The 20,536-nt window shown below is 37.5% G+C and overlaps 1 protein-coding gene and 1 long non-coding RNA gene across 9 annotated transcripts in view; one reads left to right on the top strand and one right to left on the bottom strand.

Annotated features, from left to right (window-relative positions):
• Positions 1–20,536, bottom strand: part of RBMS1 (RNA binding motif single stranded interacting protein 1) — a 153,615-nt gene that overhangs the window by 41,400 nt on the left and 91,679 nt on the right. For all 7 annotated transcript variants that reach the window (XM_068948795.1, XM_068948800.1, XM_068948796.1 and 4 more), the window contains exon 3: positions 430–488. In XM_068948795.1, coding sequence (XP_068804896.1) covers positions 430–488 — 59 coding nt within the window. The remainder of the gene's footprint in view (positions 1–429; positions 489–20,536) is intronic.
• Positions 7,720–10,156, top strand: LOC138067716 (uncharacterized). 2 transcript variants are annotated; one of them, XR_011142097.1, is made up of 3 exons: positions 7,720–7,770; positions 8,677–8,811; positions 8,905–10,156. It is a non-coding gene; the product is annotated as an uncharacterized lncRNA (long non-coding RNA). The 2 variants fall into 2 exon arrangements; XR_011142096.1 differs by having other exon boundaries at positions 8,674–8,811.

The raw sequence follows: 20,536 nt of genomic DNA, 5'->3' as shown, positions 1-20,536 counted from the left end.
TTAGAGTACTGGAACATGTAATTAAGTACTGCCTTAAACTATTCTAATTAATAGAGCTGATTTCCACAATATATAATTTTTTCAGACGCTTAGTACAGTCAAATGGTCTTCTGTAAGCTTCCCTAATTTCTCCAGGCAAAAGGGGAAAAGATGCTTTTATCTCCACTTTTGTTTTTAAAACAGAGGCTAACTGCCAGACAGCACTGTGCATGTTAGCTTCACCCAGGTTTGGCTGCATCTCTGACACAGGCCATCTGCCAGCTCCACTGGAAACAAATATAGTGAATATGCTGACCGTGGGCAAGAATAAGACTAGCTCAGGAGTGAGAATTGAATAACTTCTTAAAAAATCACTTAAAATACAACATTAGTATATTTTATAAAATCAGGTAAGACTCTCAGGTGAATGTAATTTAAAGGCAAACATACCTTTGCATTTGTTTGTTGTCTTATCCAAAATAGCCTTTGTGGATACAATTTTCCCATACCTACAACGTATGCATATATATGCAAAGAAAAAAAAAAGAAAAAAAAATCCTGTTACAACAGATACCAAATTCACATCGTTTTATATTCCATTACCCATGTACTTTTCACAAGCTGGAATCATATATAGACTGTATAACTACGTAACAAAAACTCATTAGTGACTTCTGTAGACAGAAGTAACAACTCCCCCCCCCCCCAACAATTTCAAACATGATCATGCTCTGTTCTCCTTATGTTACCAGTGGCACAGCAGAATCACAAAACAAGCCAGAGAAAAAGCGCTTTACACAGAAAAGAACACGATACAGGTAAAATCCTGATACATGAAAGAAGACATGTTTTAGGCATAAGCTTGGACTCTCCCTGTCACTGTATGTATCTGATAAAGCAGACAAGTAACTGTCTTGTCTATGCTACGCTTCTTAAGTAAAATGCTATGAAAAAAACCAAGCAAAAAATATAGACATCCTTTTCCTTTCACTGACAAATCCAGAGATGAAAACCTGTATTCTGGAAGGTGACAAGTATGAGTCAGCTTTATGCAAGCTGATCAGCAAAGCTGGTAAAGGATTTTCTGGGGTTTTTTTGAAAAAATTAAACGTTAACAATTTCAACAAAAACAAAATAACCCTCGAGAAAGTTTTGGTTGTCTTTTTTAAAACAAAACAAAACCCATTCATTGCCTGTTCTGCAGCTTCTTAATGTCTTGGCAGCCCAGACACCAAGCTGCTATACGGCCTAAAGGTGAGCAACCAAAGAGCTGAGAAAGAAAATTTAGCTTGGGAAACGAACAAAAATCTCAGTTACAGGAACGACTGTTGTTTCTCAAGTGTGGCAAAAAGTTTACAGTATTAGCTTTTTTGATCCCGATTTGGAGTAGAATTTATTGCTGCTGGGGAATGTTTGCAATCTTCCTTGGAAATCAAGCGTCACTTTTTGGCCAGCTCCAATACTAAGCAAGCAACTGCCCTGGCATGTAAATGCTTTTACGGCCTGCAGTTATGCAGGAAATCGGCAGCAGAATCAGAAATGGAACTTGGGTTTCCCAGGTCCCCACCACAACCTCCTTCGTTTGCTTTTAAACTGTATTTGATACAATTACTATACAATTAGTATAAAAAGAGAAAAGACAAAATTTGGGACTGTTTTTTTTTTTACAGGAGGAAAATAATGTAACGTACTAATATGTCCACACAAACCCTATGGGCCAAGCGGTTCTATTTCATTGTACAGGAATTGAAAACACTGAAAAGTATTAGGAATATTATCAGAAGAAAGTGAAATTTGGGGAAGAATGAAGTTTTGCCAGCTCATCTGTTAAACATAACTTCAATAGAGAGGCATTTACTGAGCATCATTTCAAAGAGATATTATTTCAAAAGATGACTAACTCAGTTTCTGAAGCTGCAGCAGCCATATAGTCTCAGCTATTTCTTCAAAGTAGCTGAGAAGCCTAACAAAGTTAGGCTTAGTTAGTTAAAAGTGCTCAAATAATTTCTCACTCACAAAGGGATAGTTATTCAAGAATAAAGTCTATTTACAAAGTACTTCCTCCCACTAAACGTTTAAATACATTTTTTTCAGTATAGTTATCAGTCTTTGTGATGAGTTTCAAGCTTCCTCTGTTTCTTTAGCGAGTTCTTGTGTGGCTTCAAATAAGGTAAATTTGTAAATTTGGAGCAACTGAAGCCACCAAATATTGGCTTCCTTACTTACTTGGAATCGTGGACATCTACCTTTATATTCTAAAGACAGAATTATCTCTCTATAGCCTAAAAATTTAGTACAAGATCCTATTAAAATCTGTGTATACTTAAATAGGCCATGCTAGAAGCTGTAATAAAGTAATATAAATTGTATCTAATAGCTGGCACATGTACTCTGTCATTAGTGCCAATTATTTTCCAGGTAAGTCATTCTCATATAGAAAGCTGTAGATTTCAAAAGTTAAACCTTCTGAACATTCTCTAAAATTTTTCTGCGAGCGTAGAGTAATGTACATGTCATATTTACATGTTATGTACATGTTATAACTTTGGGAAAGGCAAACCGTTCAGGGGTGGAAACCATAGAGCTCTTCAAGATGCACCACACTTATGTCCCAAGACGCTTGCACCCAGTATTATATTTGACGGTCAGTATTGTATACCTGCTATCCTTTATCAATTTCTTAACCTCGTTAAGGTAAGAAGCTACGCAACCTTTTGGGAAAAAAAGAAAACAGCTGAAGGATGATCTTGTCTCCACTACTCTTTCAGGTCAGGGAAGGGAGAGGGTGAAAAATAAAGCTCTGAATATCTACATGAGCAAAAAAAAGCATAACTCTCAGGCTGCCTTTGGTAACAGAGGAAAATCAGGGACTGACTGTGGACTATGTTGGCCCACAGATGCTGACACACACCAACCAACGGCACAGAAACATGTCTGCATGTTTGTTCTTTACAATCATTTCATGGACCATCTCCTAATGTGCAAGACCACTAGTGATTTAATTCACTGTCCTAGATAGCATAGTTCCTGTGAAGAACCAGCTGCCATGGGAGACTGCCAAGAAATTTCAACAGTGTGAGTTTAAGAAGGAGTCAGAGAACCAGCATAACAATAGCAAGCTATCCCCATTTCTCCTACAATTTTTCCTATAGATAGTCTTCCCAAGCGACAGATCTCCATTAACACCCTATGAAGCATAGAAACATGGTTTACCCCACCTGTGACCTGACCAGCACGATACATCACCTCCTTGTTCCCACCACATGGCCTTATTTCAGGGGGAGACAGCCCTTGCACTTCCTCATAAGTGCTCCCTTCAAACAGCGACCAACATGAAATCCTCTTTCTTCCTTGTGGATTTTGCACATTCCCATTAAGACGGGCTCCTCCTAGCATGGTTGGTGCAATCGCATTCAGAAATCAATGATTTACTAAAAAATATCAAAGCCATGGTCCAAACTAATATATATCGCCTGCTTACCAAAGAGAATATAGCGAGCAAGAGGAAGGGCTATTTTGTTGATTGCTCATCCCCTTTCCTCTAAAGCAATTTTAAAAATATTTTCAATTTAATGCTCATCTTGGGAAGCATGCTCAGCAGTAGCCTGTGTACTAGCTATTCCTCAAGTACAGAACACCAACAGAAATGTGTATTTTGACAGGAGATCAAGAAGAGTTCAAAAGCCAAGTTAGGAAGATATGCACTACTAAGATATGCAGTACTGCTACTTAATAAGACAATGTTTACCTCTGCCCATTACACACACTTTGTGCAAAAACAGAAGGGTAATTCCACCTACCCAGCTGCCCCAAGAAGGTGCCCTGCCAGGCAACGTGTGTACCAAAATAGAGTGCTTTTGTCTTAGGTTCTTTTCAAGAGGAAGGCTTGAAACACAACATCTACATACACTTTTTAAAAATCACATTGTTCAGTAAGATGTCAAACCTGGTGCAACTAACCACACTAAGAGATTTTTTTACAAATAACTAGGAATACTCTCTAGATATTTAAACATCTCTGAAGCCTAATTTTGGTGACCTGCATGACGAAAGAAAAGGGTTCTCTAAAAGACTAGGCATGCTGACCAAACTGAACCAGTGTTTATTTTTCTTTCTTTGTACATCTGCTATTATAACAAACATGCTTGCAAACGTGAGGGCGATAAGGTGCCATCATGAGCATGACAAAGAATGGGGAACAAAGTAGCTTGAAGTCTCTGGCACAAGTGCTATTTTGAGTGCGGAAAGAACTTATCTGTGTGTGCATTAGGGGAGGTACAATAAGAACAGGCAGTGAGAGGTTTGATAGCAGATGTCTGGAATGAATTGTTTAAATCTTTGTCTACAGGTTAATGTAATATACCTCATAGCTTTTCCTTTTTGCAGTAATTTCAAGCTACCTTCCCACTTCTACTTTGAAGGGTTTCTCTACCACCTGGCTTTGACTCAGAGACTAACATGGCAAATAAATCTTTGCTAACATGAAAAGTCTCTGTTTTGGAGGGCTACTTAGGTCCTGCACCCTGCAGAACTTCACGTTGAAGATTGACAGTGCTCTCTCTTTGACTAAGTTCAATCCAGTTGTAAAAAAAGGATTCCCAGAGATCCCATCCTTAACCCTTGCATTAGGGTACGGCTGTTAGAGCTCCTTTACTATGCAGAAAAAATGCTGCATATCTTCTGTGTTTATTCTAAATTAATTTTTTTTATCTTAGCATCTTATTGCTGCCCTCCATGGAATGTTCTTCATTTCTAAGAGCCAGCATCACGTGGCCAAGCTGGGCATGGATTTCATAATGCGTAAGTGGCTCTGGATGCATGAACTCAGTACAAGGTGGAATTGCGAAAGGAAAGAGAACCTGGCTGAACATAAAATTTCAGTAAGGACCCAACATCCTCACAAGGTCACCCACAGACAATAGAGAACAGCAACTAAACAGGCTGATCCAGCTAGGAGGGCCATGTGGGAGAGCAGATCAGTTAATCCTTTAAAAAAAAAAAAAAAAAAAAAAACCAACAACCTTCCAGTTGCTGAATGCATCCACAACAAACTAAAACTTTTTTTAGACTAGGGTAAATAACTAGAACAAAATAAGTAAAGCAGATGGGGGAAACACTTCCAAAGTGATTAATGTATACGAATTGTAACATTAAAAAGAACATGCAGGTGTGGATGTTTTGTCTGTAAATCAGCTTGAAAAAGGAAATCTTTCTTGTTCAGTGTATAATACAATTGGTCTCCGTACATCTTACACGCACCATAAATGTGAGAGCTGTTTAAAAGGGAATAATACTATCCTTCAGTATCATCTCAAAAAGAATAAATAATCACTTCTGCAAATCAGCAGTTTGCAACTTCTGAGAGATCATCCCCACCTCCCCAAAACCAGAGTATTCTATTTTGAACAATACTGCTCAAAATGATTTACTGGAAATTAGGGCTCTTAATAACCAAGAACAACATCACAATCCTCATCGTATTTGTAGAATATGTAGAAGCCCAACCAGTTCATCTTGATTGAACCTAAAGAAATGAAACATGAGCAGTCCATGAGAAGGCCTCACCTGCACTCAGCTTTTCTGCACCTTTTGCATCACTCATGGTACAAAGAAAACAGAGTTTCCCTATAACCGAGGAAGGGAGTCAAGGGAGTCCTCAGCAGGAACTGTCTTGATACAGCTGGCTCCCAAACTTCACTGGTCTTGCACTGGTCAGGACATTTCCAGGCCAATAGCAGAGCCAGGGAAACACTCAGCCCTGCAATCTTTCCCCTGGCTCCAAAGACAAGCTCAGAGCAGCCTCTGTGGCTGGAACCAGCAAGGAAGGTACCCGGCTCCCAAGTCTCCCTTCTCTGTGCTGCATCCTTGGAAAGCAGTGTACTGAACCTCATGATGCTCTTGCTCTCCTCTTAGCTTAGATATACACAGATTTTTTTTTCTGCTTTTCCATGTATAAAAGCTTGTATTTTCCATTAGGTAGGACTTTCAGAAAAACACATGTTGACACAATACTGCCAGACCTTGTGGCAACCATCTGTAACCCTGCTACCTAACCACGGGTAAATGTTCTGTTACAAAAACTTGATAAGAGAAACTTATTCCATCCGGCAGAGCACTGAGTTTGGAGAAGAGAACCAAAGGTTACACAGACTAGAGCCATATGGTTTCCATTCTTAGATTTTTCTCCACCACATTTATGTCCTAGTGTGGAAGGAGATACTGCTGAGAACATTTTGTCTGTATTTTGTTTTCTTGTTGCACGGAAATATACTGTTCTTTAAGAAACTCTTTGGAATCACTCAGTTGCTTTATGATCATCATGGGCCTAAAGACTTGCTCACCAGAATGTAATGAGTAACTACAAACAAAAGTTGGGCCAATCATTTTTAGTGCATAACTTAACATTATATAAAACACAAACAGCATTTGTATTTTTCTTTTTTTTTTTTTTTAACACAGTAAATAGGTGTACATAATCTAGCTTACTACTTGTTTGTGTTTTGAAACAGTAATAGATTTGGTAAAAGACAGGCTAATTTGTTTAGTTCAGCTAAAGCTTCTATATTAGATTCAGATATGCGAGCATTGGGCTAATCAACTCTGCCAGATGTGCCCTGTTTCGGGCATTGGATCATATATATCTCACTGTGTGTAAAAGGACTTCGTTATGATCCTAAACTAAAGTTAAAACACTGCTTTGATGACATTTCTGTCAAAGGATCACATGGCTTTGACAGAAAGCTAATTCCCTTTTTAGTAATTTCACTCTCCAATACTTCAGAAAGGATGGCATTTTCAAAACATACAAATATCCAACCAGCTCTCCCTGTTGTTTTACTTGGGGAATAAAAAATACCTAACCAAGTAGATTAGAATTTATTATGATTCAAAACAACCAATTTTTTTTCAGTTTGCAAAATGATGGAAATTACATTTTGTTTGTTAATGAAAAGAATATCTTGTGATGAGTTAGGATCTAGGTGTTAAAAAAAAATACACATCTTTGGCTTCAGTTTCTGTTCAATGGTTATTAATCTCATGTGCTGCAAGTGTATATTCTCTGCAAGGTCAAGAAAGCTTCATGTCCTCTCCTCCTTTAATCGCTCTTTTAAATTTTTCATATTTGTATTTAGGATAAGAATTAGCGTATAAAGCCTACACCATCATCATCACTGATGGAGTTACCAACATTAGCACTTTACTAACTAGTATTTCTTTGGCACAAACAATCTTCCTCTTCAGGCTCTGTAGCTTACAATTCTAAAATTCGCTGAGAAGGAAACACAAAAGGCAAAATCAGATGCCAAATTAGGTATTTTATCAGTTCTTACAAATTTTTCATCCTTGTATCACTTAGAAGAGCAGGTATGTAGCATAACGAAGGTATATAACTCTTATTCTTGAGGTATGAGCAGATAGCTTCTTGGTTTCTCGGGCAATATTAATTGTAATGGATAAAAAACAATATTTTATGAATAGGTATTTCTTATATAGCACTCTGGCTCCTTCTATGCAAATGTATCTTCCCCTTATAGCAAAGAGCCAGGAGTTCAGAACGCTAATGACTAGTAAAAGGTATACAGGAAGAAATTAGATTATGGAGATTATTATTTTTCAGCTATCCATTTTGTTTTTCTTAAGAGTAGTTATTTCCTGGTTCAGCAGAAGATGATGTGTGGGGGTAGGGAAGAAATGTATTTAGAATCAGGAAATGTTCACTTCCTCCTGCTTTGTGGAGATGTGAATAATCTCTGACCATTCTTTAGAAGCTGACTGAAAGACTAGGAAAAAGTAAGTTCTGCTAGCATCCTACAGCTTTTTTTTTTTTTTTTAAGAGGATTTTGCAAAGGTTTTAATTACTATGCTGATTTCTGAAAAGCAAATTGATTATCTTGAAAGTATGACCCACTGTTCAATGCTCTTTCATTTGGTGCAACTTAGGAAAATTGCTCTTTTAGTATCTCTAAATAGTTTAAACATTTAAGATATATTACAGCTGACATTAAAAAGAACATTCCTAATGTGGCTTTCTAGCCTGTGATATATACCCAACAATTCCCTGCAGAGGTGCTTTCTCCATCAATCTTAAATCATCAAAAAAAAAGAAAAAAAGTAACAGCATGTACGCTTAGGATTTTTTAATAGGTTAAGAAGGTTGCAATATATATCTTGGAAAAAAAGTAGTTATTCTTCAGTATTAGGATGACACAATCATAGGAGAAAAAAAATCCATGAAACCTCCCCCTCGAATAGCTTTTGGAGCTGGAAGGGAAGGCTCTAGTATTCTTCTTTGGCAAGCATTAAGAACAATTCTACTGAAGTTACTGCAACAACAAAAAAAAAAAACAGCAGTAAAATGGAAAAAATGAGGGATGAAAAACCCTAGCCATAAATTCTTGATTTTAGATTTTTTTTTTTTTAAATTCACAAAGCAAATTCTGAAGGATGAATCTACAACTCCTGTTCTAGGCTTTGGCACACTTACAGGCATCTGTTGCCTCAATCTCCTCACTGAAGACATGAACACAGATATTTAGCAGAACTGTGATTAATAATCACCCACACTTCAGGGTGAGATTTTTCAAAGCCCTGAGTGTTGGTCTATCTTTGCTCAGCTGCAACATGATTTTTACCACTGAACACAATGTTTTCATTGAAGATAACGATACCCTGACTTCTACTATTCCTTCCCAGCAGAATGCCATCCTTGGCCAGCATTTCAAGGGGACCACTCATGATAACCACTTCTGAAAATTACATTCCTCAATCTGTGCATAAGCTAAAAGCAAACCAAAAAATTACACAGCTATGATCTTCAACATGAGGATAGCAGTAAGTTGCTCAACTTAATTTTCTCTGCTCATATTTAATTTCCATTTAATCTTTCACAAACTAACGAGATAATCATGCTCAACTTGATGGTAGGGAGAGACTGGAGCAACAGCCCCAGACAATGAGAAAGGAGAGCAACACCACCACAGATTCACAGAGCAAATCTCTTGCCTTGCCAAGGAGATCTTCCCTATTTTGTAAACACCTACAGAGTCTCACCGCTCTATTGATCCTTATGAAAATCAGGATACTGACACGCTGGTCCTAAATTTGCTGACTACATACCCATTTTAACTGCAATCAAAGTGAAAAATGAAGAAAGCTTGAAGAAAAATGAAATTTCAAGCAACAAACCTAAGAACGTGGTTCCATCAATGTTTCTTACAGACCCTGCCGCTTCCATAACCCAACCTAACTGCTGACAATCTGACTGCTTTAGCATAATCTCTGAACCATCTGCTAAGCTGACTATCAGTTCAGTAGCCGTGTTACTTTACAGTTTATAGGTTAAGCAGGATGAACTATCCATCAGAAACATGGAAGGATTTGCCTTTTTAACACACTGACGTGCAAGTATTGTGTAAGTGACCATTTCTTCCTTTCTCCTAAACTTAAAAAAAAAAAAAACACCGTAACATATTAATCAAAGTGTATATTTTTAAAGAAAATGAAATTGTTTATGCATATCATCTTTACAGTTTGTGAAATCTTACAGTTTAGCAAAGGTATATAAATACTCCATAGCTTATTTTTATCTACAGTTTTAGGAGCTTTTCCATTTACCCATTTTAAGACTCAAATGCTAAGCACTTTAAAAGGTGTGAACTACGCAGACTTATGTTCAGTTTTCAGATATCAGCCTACATAGACACAAATGCTGGTTGATATTAAACGTATTGCTTCCTGCCAACACTGTACAGAGCTAAATAACCAGGTTACTAAAAGACTACTGTATACATTTTTCTCTGAATTATGCAACATTGTTTTCTGAGAAAACAGTTTTAGAGTTGGATAGAATATGAAATGATATGTGCAAATTATTAGACTGAGTGATTTAGGAACTGATTTACTACTATTCTACTTCTAACATAGCATATTGTAATTGATATGTAGTAGTCTTACGCTGAGAGCATTATAGAAACTTTTAACACAAGACACCTGACTGAGGGTCATTTACACCACCTTACAGAAATGATTTGTGCAGCTATTCAGCAGCACTTACAGATAATCACATACAGTAAATCTCAGCATTGTCATAAATCAAATAACATATGTTAAGATATTCATACAAGAAATGCACAGTAAATGCTATATCATTGTAAAAATCAAAATGTCTGCCTCTAAATTCCTTCCTCATAAAAAAGGCTGCACTAATCCACATCATTTAGTGTCCAGTTCAGCAGAATAATCTTTGGAGAATCCTAATTTTACAAAAAGAGAGAAATAATTAAAAAGCTATTTGGAATTCTCAGCTAACCTGCTGTTCACTATTACAAACATTCTTATTTAAATAAAAAATAAGACAATTATATTTTCTACAGAAATTTGCTATATGATGGCTGTGCCTCTACTGACAATGCTATAAAGGTATATGGGAAGCAGTTACAGTTTTATGCAGCTTCAAGATGGAAGAAAAAAAACTATGTTATTTTAAGAAAGCAAAACGGTTTCACCGTGTTGTTCTCCTGCCTTAGCACTATAGAATGGCCAGGAAGTGTGCTCGGACTAAGAGCAAAGCACTGAAAAAGCCTGCATTTCAAGCAGACTCCATCAAAAACTGAAGCAATATACTTTGAAAATAAACCATCATAATTCATGTGGCTCACTGAAAGAATACAAAAAGTGAGTTTCACATAACCATGAAAGATTGTTTTTAAAAATCATAACCATAATTCAGTTGCAAGCAAAATATTGAAGTACCAAACAGGTTTAAATTACCACTCTGGAATATTATTTCTACAGTTTGACAATTTCTTTTATTCCTTATTTTCGCAGTGAGAATTTATCACTAATCAATATAAAGATTTGGGAAGATGAGAAATTAAACCCGATGAATGCTAACCTGTATTTAAAAGCTAAGCTCATGGCAACCCTGCAGACTTGCATGTATTGATTTACCACTGCCACCTCTTCTAATCTGAAAGTAAGGCAGCTTTTCTACACCCAGGCATAAATCTTGGCAAATTTCAGCTTCACCAGTTTTGCACAGCCCACACTAACGGCTCAAAAGAATAAAACTATAAAGACATGAGAGAAGGCAGTTCTTGTTATTCATAATTTATAACTTCTTTCTCTTCACTGTGCTAAGCAGTACAGATAAGCTTGGGAGCATACCGTAGTCCCTAGACTGTATACCTAAAGACTGACTTTTCTTTTTCCATTTGATTTCTCCTTCGTCCAAAGAAACCAAATTCACTCGTTTTCAGTGCATGATACATCGTCCTTTATTTTGGCACTTCCTGGGTGTATTTCTTCTTCTCGTGAGAGAAGATGAAGGACAAGGGAAGGGAAAATAACATTATTTATCATCAGTTCCCAATATTTTTTTCCCTTGTTTTAGTCAGAACAGTATAAATCAATGGTGTTACTCTAGCAACTATCATAGCTAGTGTGAGCCTACCTCCTGTCTGGACAGACAGACAAGTATTAATGCTATAAGCCTATTTACTTGCAGAAGAATTTTTTAAAAGTTATTCTTGCCTATTAATATCACCTGTAGGGAAGGTTTCTAACTAAAGTCTTATACCCTCAGTTAACTGACACCCCAAGGAACATGTTGGCAAAGTCTTGAAATTTATGGTGTCAGATAGGGACTGCCACAGCGCAATGACACTTTCAGCCACGTCACATTTCCTGCTCTGAACTACAATAAATTCTGAACTGTCTCATATATTTGGAGGGGGAGGAAAAAACATATACATGCTTATTCTTGTGTTTATCTTGTATGGGAGATGCTTGATCACTGGAATAATGCCTTTTTTTTTAAATAAAATGTAACAGCTTGTCATATATGTTTTCCTTATGTTTTTGTAACACTAAGCCAACAAGATGAGTCAAAGACCCAGCCTACTGTGTTCAAATACCTTCTAGGCAAAAATACCTGTTTTTCTTATCTGCATCTTGCACTGATTTAACATCCAGCCTTGGAAAGCGCCAATTGCCCCTCTTCTGTCTGGAGGGCAGAAGAGGAACAAAACCCAGAACACTTCAATATATGTAAATAACCTTCTGTCTCTCTGAACTGCATTTGAACAGTGGATATTTTATGAAATATTCATAATAACATCCTGCTTTCGATAGCTATTCTATACTGGAATTAACACCTCCTTATGAAGCAACTATAAAATTAGTATTATGAGTGAAATCTTTAATTTCTGGTAACCTAATGTTAATCACCCTAAAACAGCACTAAATAGCCAAATTACGCAAAATCACTGCTAGACCTTCCAGAGTCCTTGCCCCCTTAATAACACGGCATGTAGATTTGATCCTTATTTGCATCTGCTTCTCTAGTCTCAAGACCCAGCTGTGCTGAATAGCAAATGTCTCCATTTCAATAGGGAAAATGGTTGTACAAAAGTAGTTCTCTCCAGGGGTCAAAATACTCCAGAAGGGCATTTAAGCGGCTGTATGTTATTGAGTGGAAACATCAGCTCACATATTATTGATCATGACTGCATGGCTCTGTTGAAAAGATGTCTGCAGTAATATTAAGTGCTGAGATAGGGACCTAGTGTTATGCATTAAAAAAATACTATCCATCTGTTGCCAAATTTAGATACATGAGCAATCACAAGCTGTAGCACAAAATCTAAAGTACAACCTTTGTGGCAGATGCATCAGGGTCATATTTAGTGACGCTTCCTCAGTTTCACACGGCTTAAGATAGATAGTCTTTTGAATATTGATTGAAGCAAGCAGGAGGCAGTTTGCTTTCTGCAGTTTTGCAAAGGGAATGTAATAGATACTTATCTGGAAATTTGTTTTTGGTAGCATATATATACCTTTTTGTTCAAAAACACCATTAGCCTGTTCTAATCCCATCATTAAAGCAGATAGCCAAGTACAACTGAAATCACTACACCTTTAACCTACTTTTACTCTTGAGCTATAGACAAACATGCAGTCACAGCACTGTGCATAATCACGTTGGATATTTCTCAACTCGCTGAAACGAATGTGATTCCCCAGACCTTCTTTTTTTTTTTTTTGTTTTAGTTTTTCCTACAGTGACTACATCAAATGCCACCATGGAAGGAAAGGTCTATGCCCAAACCCAAACCAGCACAAAGTGGTGACTCAAAACTGACCCAACTGGGCTCAGAGAAAATGAATCAGCTGCACCTTCCAAATGGCTCTGCCGCTGCAAGCCTGGATGGCACCTACATTAAACAGAATAGGACATAGATTCAAAATTTCCTAAAAGGAGCAGCCATGGCAGCTTCATGAACCCAAAGCACCAGCCAGCACAAAAGGGACTACTCAAAAACACATTCTGATATAGTGCCAGGAAAATCAATCAACCAGTGCACCAGAGCAGAGCTGACAGATAATTTCGAAGTCAGCAGAGTTAGTTCTGCATCACACATATCATGACAACTTTTCTTGAACAGATTCAATAACACATGCCATGTTTGTATGACATGGTCACAGTATTTCTGGGCTTAACCGACCTATAGATGCTTTTTTTGTTGTTTTGTCTGTCAACCTGAGAGGACTATTTCTTTGCCTGTAGGAGCACAACAGAACAAACCTTTCTCTTAAAAGCGATAAGCTACTGTATGAAAGAACCCAAAACTTCTACCTGAGGATGAATCTCAGTGACTACACCTCAGATTCTAAAATAGTTAATTTACTAATTTTCCAGTATGAAAATTGAAATCTAATAGAAGTATCATGATATTTTTGATGGAAGTTACTCAGAAGGAGGAAATGTAACAGATACAGCTCTTTCACAATAAAGGATTAAGAATTCAAAGAGTCAATGTCTGTATCCAATGTCAGAAAACCACTCATTAGTAAAGAGTTAAAGAGTATCTAGGTCAGTCTACAGTCTTTCCTGCACACCCTCAGCTCACTGTATATCGGAAATGCTGTGTGGGAAGGCCAGGGAACTAAACTCACAGACCAAATGACTCAGACTGCAGTAATTTAATGATACTTCTTTCTCTTAAATTATCCTTGGGATTAAAAGAATCCACACCCTCAACATGAAACTGAATCATACAGAAAGGAAGAAACCACAAATCCACAGATCATTGGGTCAAGGTATCTAGGAAGCAAATTAATTATTAATGGGAAAGGATGGAGACCTTTCCTACAAAATACTGTGTGGTACAAGGACAGCAGAGGGTGAAGAATTTGAGCCTTGGTCAGATGTTCTTCTGAAAGCCCTAGTGGGGATGATCTCAGCAACAAGAATGTCAGAACTGACTGCCAAAAAAATAGAGGAGAGCTGTCACAACCAAACGTCGACCTCTACCACTAGAGGAAAGCGGCTCGACAGAAATAGCCTCACATTTCCTCCAACACTGAAGAAGTTGAACTCCAAGTTGTCAAACACCTATGGAACAAGCATGACGAGAACATAACCATGAGATCCTGGAGAGAGAAAAACCTGTGACCTAGGCCCAAGTACAAATCCAGTTAAATCCCTAAAGAACAATTAAAAATTCTGCAAATTCTGTCAGACTGAACAAAATGAAAGTTTGGAAAGGACACTAATGAAGAGAAGAAAACATTGCCCTTAGAAATACTTCTTCCTGACTGCAAAGTAAAATTATGACAATTCCCTCTCTCCTCTGCACTTAAAGATTCATTTCCCCCCCGCCTTACTTCAGGAAAGGAAAAAAAAGGGCATCCTAAGTACCACAAAAAGAAGAAAGAGCAAAGCTAAAACACCCTAAGGGCACTAAAATGTCGTCTATAACAGGAACTCATTAAGTTTCATCCAGAGAAATGGAAACTGAATTTGTTTCATGGCAAAAATTTAACTAGAGTTGTGGTGAGATCTGATAAATAGCACCGGATTCTTTTTCAGAAGTGTTTTTTATTAGTGAAGTACATTGCAAGCTAATTATAAAACTCAAAGCATCTTGATTCACTCTATATTTTGATGCAATTATGCTCCACTTCTAATTAAATTATTTCATTTTATACATGTTCCTGACAATTGTTTGAAAATTTATATCCAACATACAAACATCACTAAGATGCTTGGTCAGCAACCAGTTACCCTTGAAAGTAAATTCCTTCAGCTACTCAAATTTCAGCTACAACCTTGTTGCTGTGTGGAATCTCACTCCCGGTCTAGACTCCAACAGAATTTTAAACTATGTATTCCACCTATATCCCTTGCTGTTCCCGAATTAATGGGCACTTTCCAAAAGTAGGTAAAACATCAGCCTCCTCCTATAGCTAGCCACGGGGCAGTTGTGTACCACAGTCTTCTATCCACTTATCCCACTGCTTATGGCTTCCTAGTGGCTGTATCTCATTACAAAAGAATAATAATTCCAAATAAATAATCTTCTCATCTAATTAGGAGAAAAGACTGGACCTAAGTGAGTTCAGGTGGAGGGCTCTACGTAGAGAATACAGACACTGTCTCTGGATCAATATATTTTTAAGCAACGTTTACAAAATGCAGCATCTTAAATAGAGGAGACTGAAAGACCCACCACAAATTAAGTAGCAGGCCAGTGTTTTATATTGATCTAAGTCACCATGAGGTCTGCTTCAAGTTATTGGCTCAGAGTGCAATTTGTTGGTTAAATGGAAACATGAAGAAAAAAAACTACAAAAATTATAAAGTCTTTTCTTCTTCTCAAAAAGGAATCAAACTCAAAAACTTATCTTACTCTGACTATCTACCCAAGAACGTCTTAACAGCTTAGGCCTTTTCTGTGAGCCACTAAAACCTACCTGCTTTTTGTACCTTATCAATTCAACCAAAATTCGGTCATCCAAAACACTGACCATCTGCTCCTTCGACTACTACCTGAATGTGATTTCCAGAGTGTTAGGTGGGAAACAGCTGATTAACGACAGATAGGGCTGTCCCCTCTTCCAATGAGGGCCACTCTTTTCAAAATATTTAATAATACTGGCAAAATTGTATATTCAGAGTGGGTCTCCCAGACTTAAAAGAGAATTAACAAGTATTTAACTGCACAAGCAATTAAGGAAACGGGTGGAAAAACCTTTGGAATTTCTCATGGAACAAAGTAACACACAATTCACCTGGGAAGAAACGGAAGACTGACACTATTGTATATTTTTATAATGTCATAGCTATGAGCATTTGGAAGATCTTCAAAAGCAATTGATCCTGATTTACATCAAAATAATAAAGAGCACATTCATGCTGAGGCCAAGGTATGACGATAGATGGTTTTCAGTGGCACTACCGGCTAATGGTATTTTACTCCTACTACTTTGTATTGCAACACGGAAAACCCTGTAAGCTGCCACTGTCACTGACAAAAGGGAACATGGAACAATACTTTCCACCTCAATATTTAAGATCTTCAAAATATAGCAAATATACTTTGGCAACAAATAAGCAAGCCTTAAAAACGAAGTTAAGACAAAGCCCTGCCAACATTCTGCAACACAATAAAATCACACAGCATCAAGCATAGGAAGGGTAGGGTGTTGGATATAGGCTATCTGAAAAAAAAATGCAGATGATTAACAAACGTTCCTTTTGAGATCACAGCATTGCAAACAGCCAGGCGGGGAAGGAAACACAGATTACTACATTAGCTCCACTGGATAACCCACAACACTGATGCCCTCCGGTCTCAATGGGAAAGAGTCGCTCTTCTCTCTAGCAAGCAGGTTCTCCATAACGCAGTCAAATTATTCTGACTTAACACTTCGGAGACTCCTGCCTTCAGGTACTACACAGCTACAGGTCTAAAAGAAGGGAAAGGGGAAAGAAATAACATAAAATAAGGGAGCGAGGGGAAACTAGAGACCACGGAGTTTATCTGCCAGGGCACTCTTAGGTAGCTCAAAAGCTCAGCCTTCACTACCAAACAAATATTAAGTCCACGCTACAGAGTGCAAAGTAGTTTTAAATCCTAAAAGTACTAGCAGGAGCGTGAGCTCCTGCAGGTGCTTGGTGCTTTCTAGGATTAGATCTTTGTGAGCACACTGCAAACAAACAGAAATTAAGCTTGCCATTGTCTTGTGGACATAGGTAAACAGCCTTTTTTTTTTTTCTTCTTTCATGGTGTTAATTCAAAATGAAAAAAGCAAGTGTCCTTTGTGATTTTAAGTACATGCTAAATTAAAAAAGTAACATACTGAACTGCAAAATAAATTCTGCTGATTTCCAGACTCCAAAAGCTCTTCAGCTATTATACTAGCAGCAGAAAAGAGTCCTTCACACAAGAAATAAGTAGTTTGGCTCTTTTTCTGGTGTTTGAATAACTTCCTTTCTGCTATTTAGGGTTTGCAAATAAAAGAGTTCAGATTTCTCCAGTATTTGTATTACCTTGTATGAAGTAATTTTTTTATCCTGGTTTTATATCTTCTATTAACATAACACTTATTTCACTGCTGCATTCACTCCAACATTAAAGGAAAGAAACGTCCATCTTAATGTACTGGAATAATTGCTGGTATTTTGATAGACTTGTGAAAGTTTGTTAATGACTATGCATTTGAAATACTCATAATGTGTAAAGCCTAAGTGAACAATGTCTTTCTAGACAAAATATTGACCCACTACTCTAGCTTTTAAAGACAGCATGTACAATTATACAACTTCATAGAATACAGAAAAATATTGTAAAAGAGCATGCATTTTGGGCTAATATGAGTATTTTCAATTACGATAAATACCAGAAATTATCAATTAATGAAATGTAATTATTAAGTTAATATCCAAATCAAGTAAGTGAAATAACACAAAACGTTTATCATGGGGGATTTTTCTTATGGCAGTAAATCAACAGATTACAAGTTTTTTTTCTTTTTAGAAAATCAGATAGATCCTAAAACGAATATGAGAGGAAATGGAAAGGACACGACACACACACAATTAGTATTTTTTTTTTTTTTTACTGAAATTATGATTCTGAAAATGATTAACTCTTACTCACACAGGGAGTGGAATAAGTTCAAGTAGAATATTTGTACTAGTAACAGCATCAAAACAGACCCCAAATCAAATTCTTTTTTGCTTTATTTCCACACATCGTAACAATATCCACATTCAAATTCAAATTTGCCTTTTTGTCCCCCTTTACTGCACATCTATTTGCAAAGATTACATTTTTAAATGATGAAATGTTAATTCTTCTCCCAGTAGTGCTTCAGAAATTTAATTTTCTGCAGGATTGCTTCGAGTCTTGAGTAAAGCACTGCTCAACGTGAACTGAGGCAGGTGACTATTTCAGAAGTTGTGAGAAAACAACTGAGGGCCTAGAATTAATTTTTTTTTTTTTAGATAAACATTTTTTCTCTCTATTTCCTCAATTAAAAGATGAATTGATTTACTTGTTTCCCTACATTTGCTACTGCTTTTATTTTCCAGGTAAAATATAGACATTTACTGTCTGGTTTTCATACAATTTGGGGGTGTTACTTTTTAACTCTAACAGCAACTTGGCATACAATGATGCGACAAAAAAATATCACTGTTCTATGGAAAGGTTACTGAGAAGATGACTGATCTTCCAATGTGTCAACATCAGATGGCTCGTTTTTCATTTTTAAGAGTTAACATTGCATAATTCAGAGCTGAGTAGAACTAACCTTTCACATACAAGCTCAGAATTCACATAACTTTTAGAAATCTTGTAAAAGTACATTAGATATTAGACATACAAATCTGTTTGCAAATACTGCTCCTGCTTTCTTCTCAGCATAGTATCCTGACAGAAAGGAAAGTTTTATGTAAGCGTGCTAAGGCAGAAATCAATTTAGACTCTAAGCTGATTCAATTCTGAAATAGTTTCTGACTTCAATTTATATACGTGAGTCTCTTCCTTAAACTGTCCGTTTTTAACAGAAGGGACAGTTTTTGGCATCAGCATCATGGAACCCACTAGAAAACCTGATTAGTACTTTTAAACATTTACAGTAGTCCACAGAAACTAAACAAGCCCCTTCAAAATGTTCTTGAGGCATGGGCTATCCTGACGAGAAATCTTCGATGGTGGTAGTTTTCCAGTGCGTTTTCCTAGTGCCTCTTTTACAAGCAGCTGCGGATGAAGCATTCCTTCCATGCTCCTCTCCTCCCTCGCCCCCACTTCCTAAAGGAAATTCCACGGGATCACCTCTCTGGGGGCCTCGCTCGCCACCAAAGCTCTAATCTCCCAGGAGAGACGGAGCTTGTGCAATCAACCAGTCCCTGCATCTGTGACCAAAGAGCAAAGGGAGCTCCTCCCTGCATCTGCATTCGGACTTCGAGTTTTTAAAGAGGGTTTGCTAAGAGGAATAGCTGGTTAGTATTAGGCTATTGTCACTGCAGGAAATCTTGAGTCAGAATGTTAAAAATTGTTTTATTTTTGCTTACATTTAAAAGTTTAACCACGTAACGGAAAGAGGGAGAATTAAAATTATTATATTTGTTTTAAACTCAAAGCACCTCAAGAGATTTTCTGCATCCAGAGGATAGGACTCTAAAGGCGGCTTTTTCTTCAGTTGCAATTCCCCCCCAAAATACATAAGGCTCCTTAATAATAATCTAAAAAAATATGCTGTTGTGCAAAAATACCCAGGAACTCCTTAGGGAGGACTTCAGAGCAGGTTTCATTTGATCATGAATGTAAAGCTGTCTGAACGTTGTTTCTGTAAATGTTTGGGAGAAGATATAGAGTCTTTCCTTTACACCACATCAGGCTAGACACTTCATAATATAACCCAGGCTGCAAGGAATCAATATAAATAAATAAATAAAGGAAATTACTATTTAAGCCAAATATTAAACCTTCAGGCCAATCACAATTCCCACAGCATACCATGCAAATGCCTCAGCACTGACTACAGAAGTCGAGCCTAAACAGTAACAAGTCTTTCAGTTTTCCTATCGGACCTACATCTCCCCAGAGGAGCTGGCAAAAAGGATTTACAAAACTGAATGCTATTTCATCTCAGCTATACAAACGGGATACTTTCTTTTTACATTGACCTATTGGAAGATCGTCAGCTAAGCCATTCATGTCCACGCTGCACACTGCCTTGCCGCACAAGCTGGCAGAGCCAGTTTACACACTGCATTGACATGCAACTCCTCCTCCACCAGTCGGCCTGGCTGAGGGATGTGGTGCATCAGCTGGGCACAACACATGTGGGACTATCTAAATGCTGGTCCTGAAGCTCCTGCAGGTATTTCTATGTAGTGTCACGCTGTGCTACACATCAACGTGTGCCCTCATGGGCACAGACCACTGCCACCATCAGCTGCTGCATCTAAGGAAGCCACCTTCACCACTCTTCGTGTGTTATGTTTGCTTTGAAGAGCAAAACTGGATGAGAAGGTACAATTAAGGGAGTTTCTACTGACGATCATGCATACTGAGTAAAACCCAAATCACGTAACAGTCCTTGAAGAAGGAACGAAGAAAGAGATGGTGCTGGTACCACACAGACCACAGCTGCACATTTGTAAAACACATGCTGCTGAACTGCTGAAGAATCTACCTCCTCCTACAGCCACATGACATGCTGTGAACCAGGTGCTTGCAATACTGCTACTAACAAAAAATAA

The sequence above is a fragment of the Struthio camelus genome, chromosome 6, assembly GCF_040807025.1.
Source record: "Struthio camelus isolate bStrCam1 chromosome 6, bStrCam1.hap1, whole genome shotgun sequence".
NCBI classification, from domain to species: Eukaryota; Metazoa; Chordata; class Aves; order Struthioniformes; family Struthionidae; genus Struthio; species Struthio camelus.
This window is presented reverse-complemented; position numbering and strand designations above follow the sequence as displayed.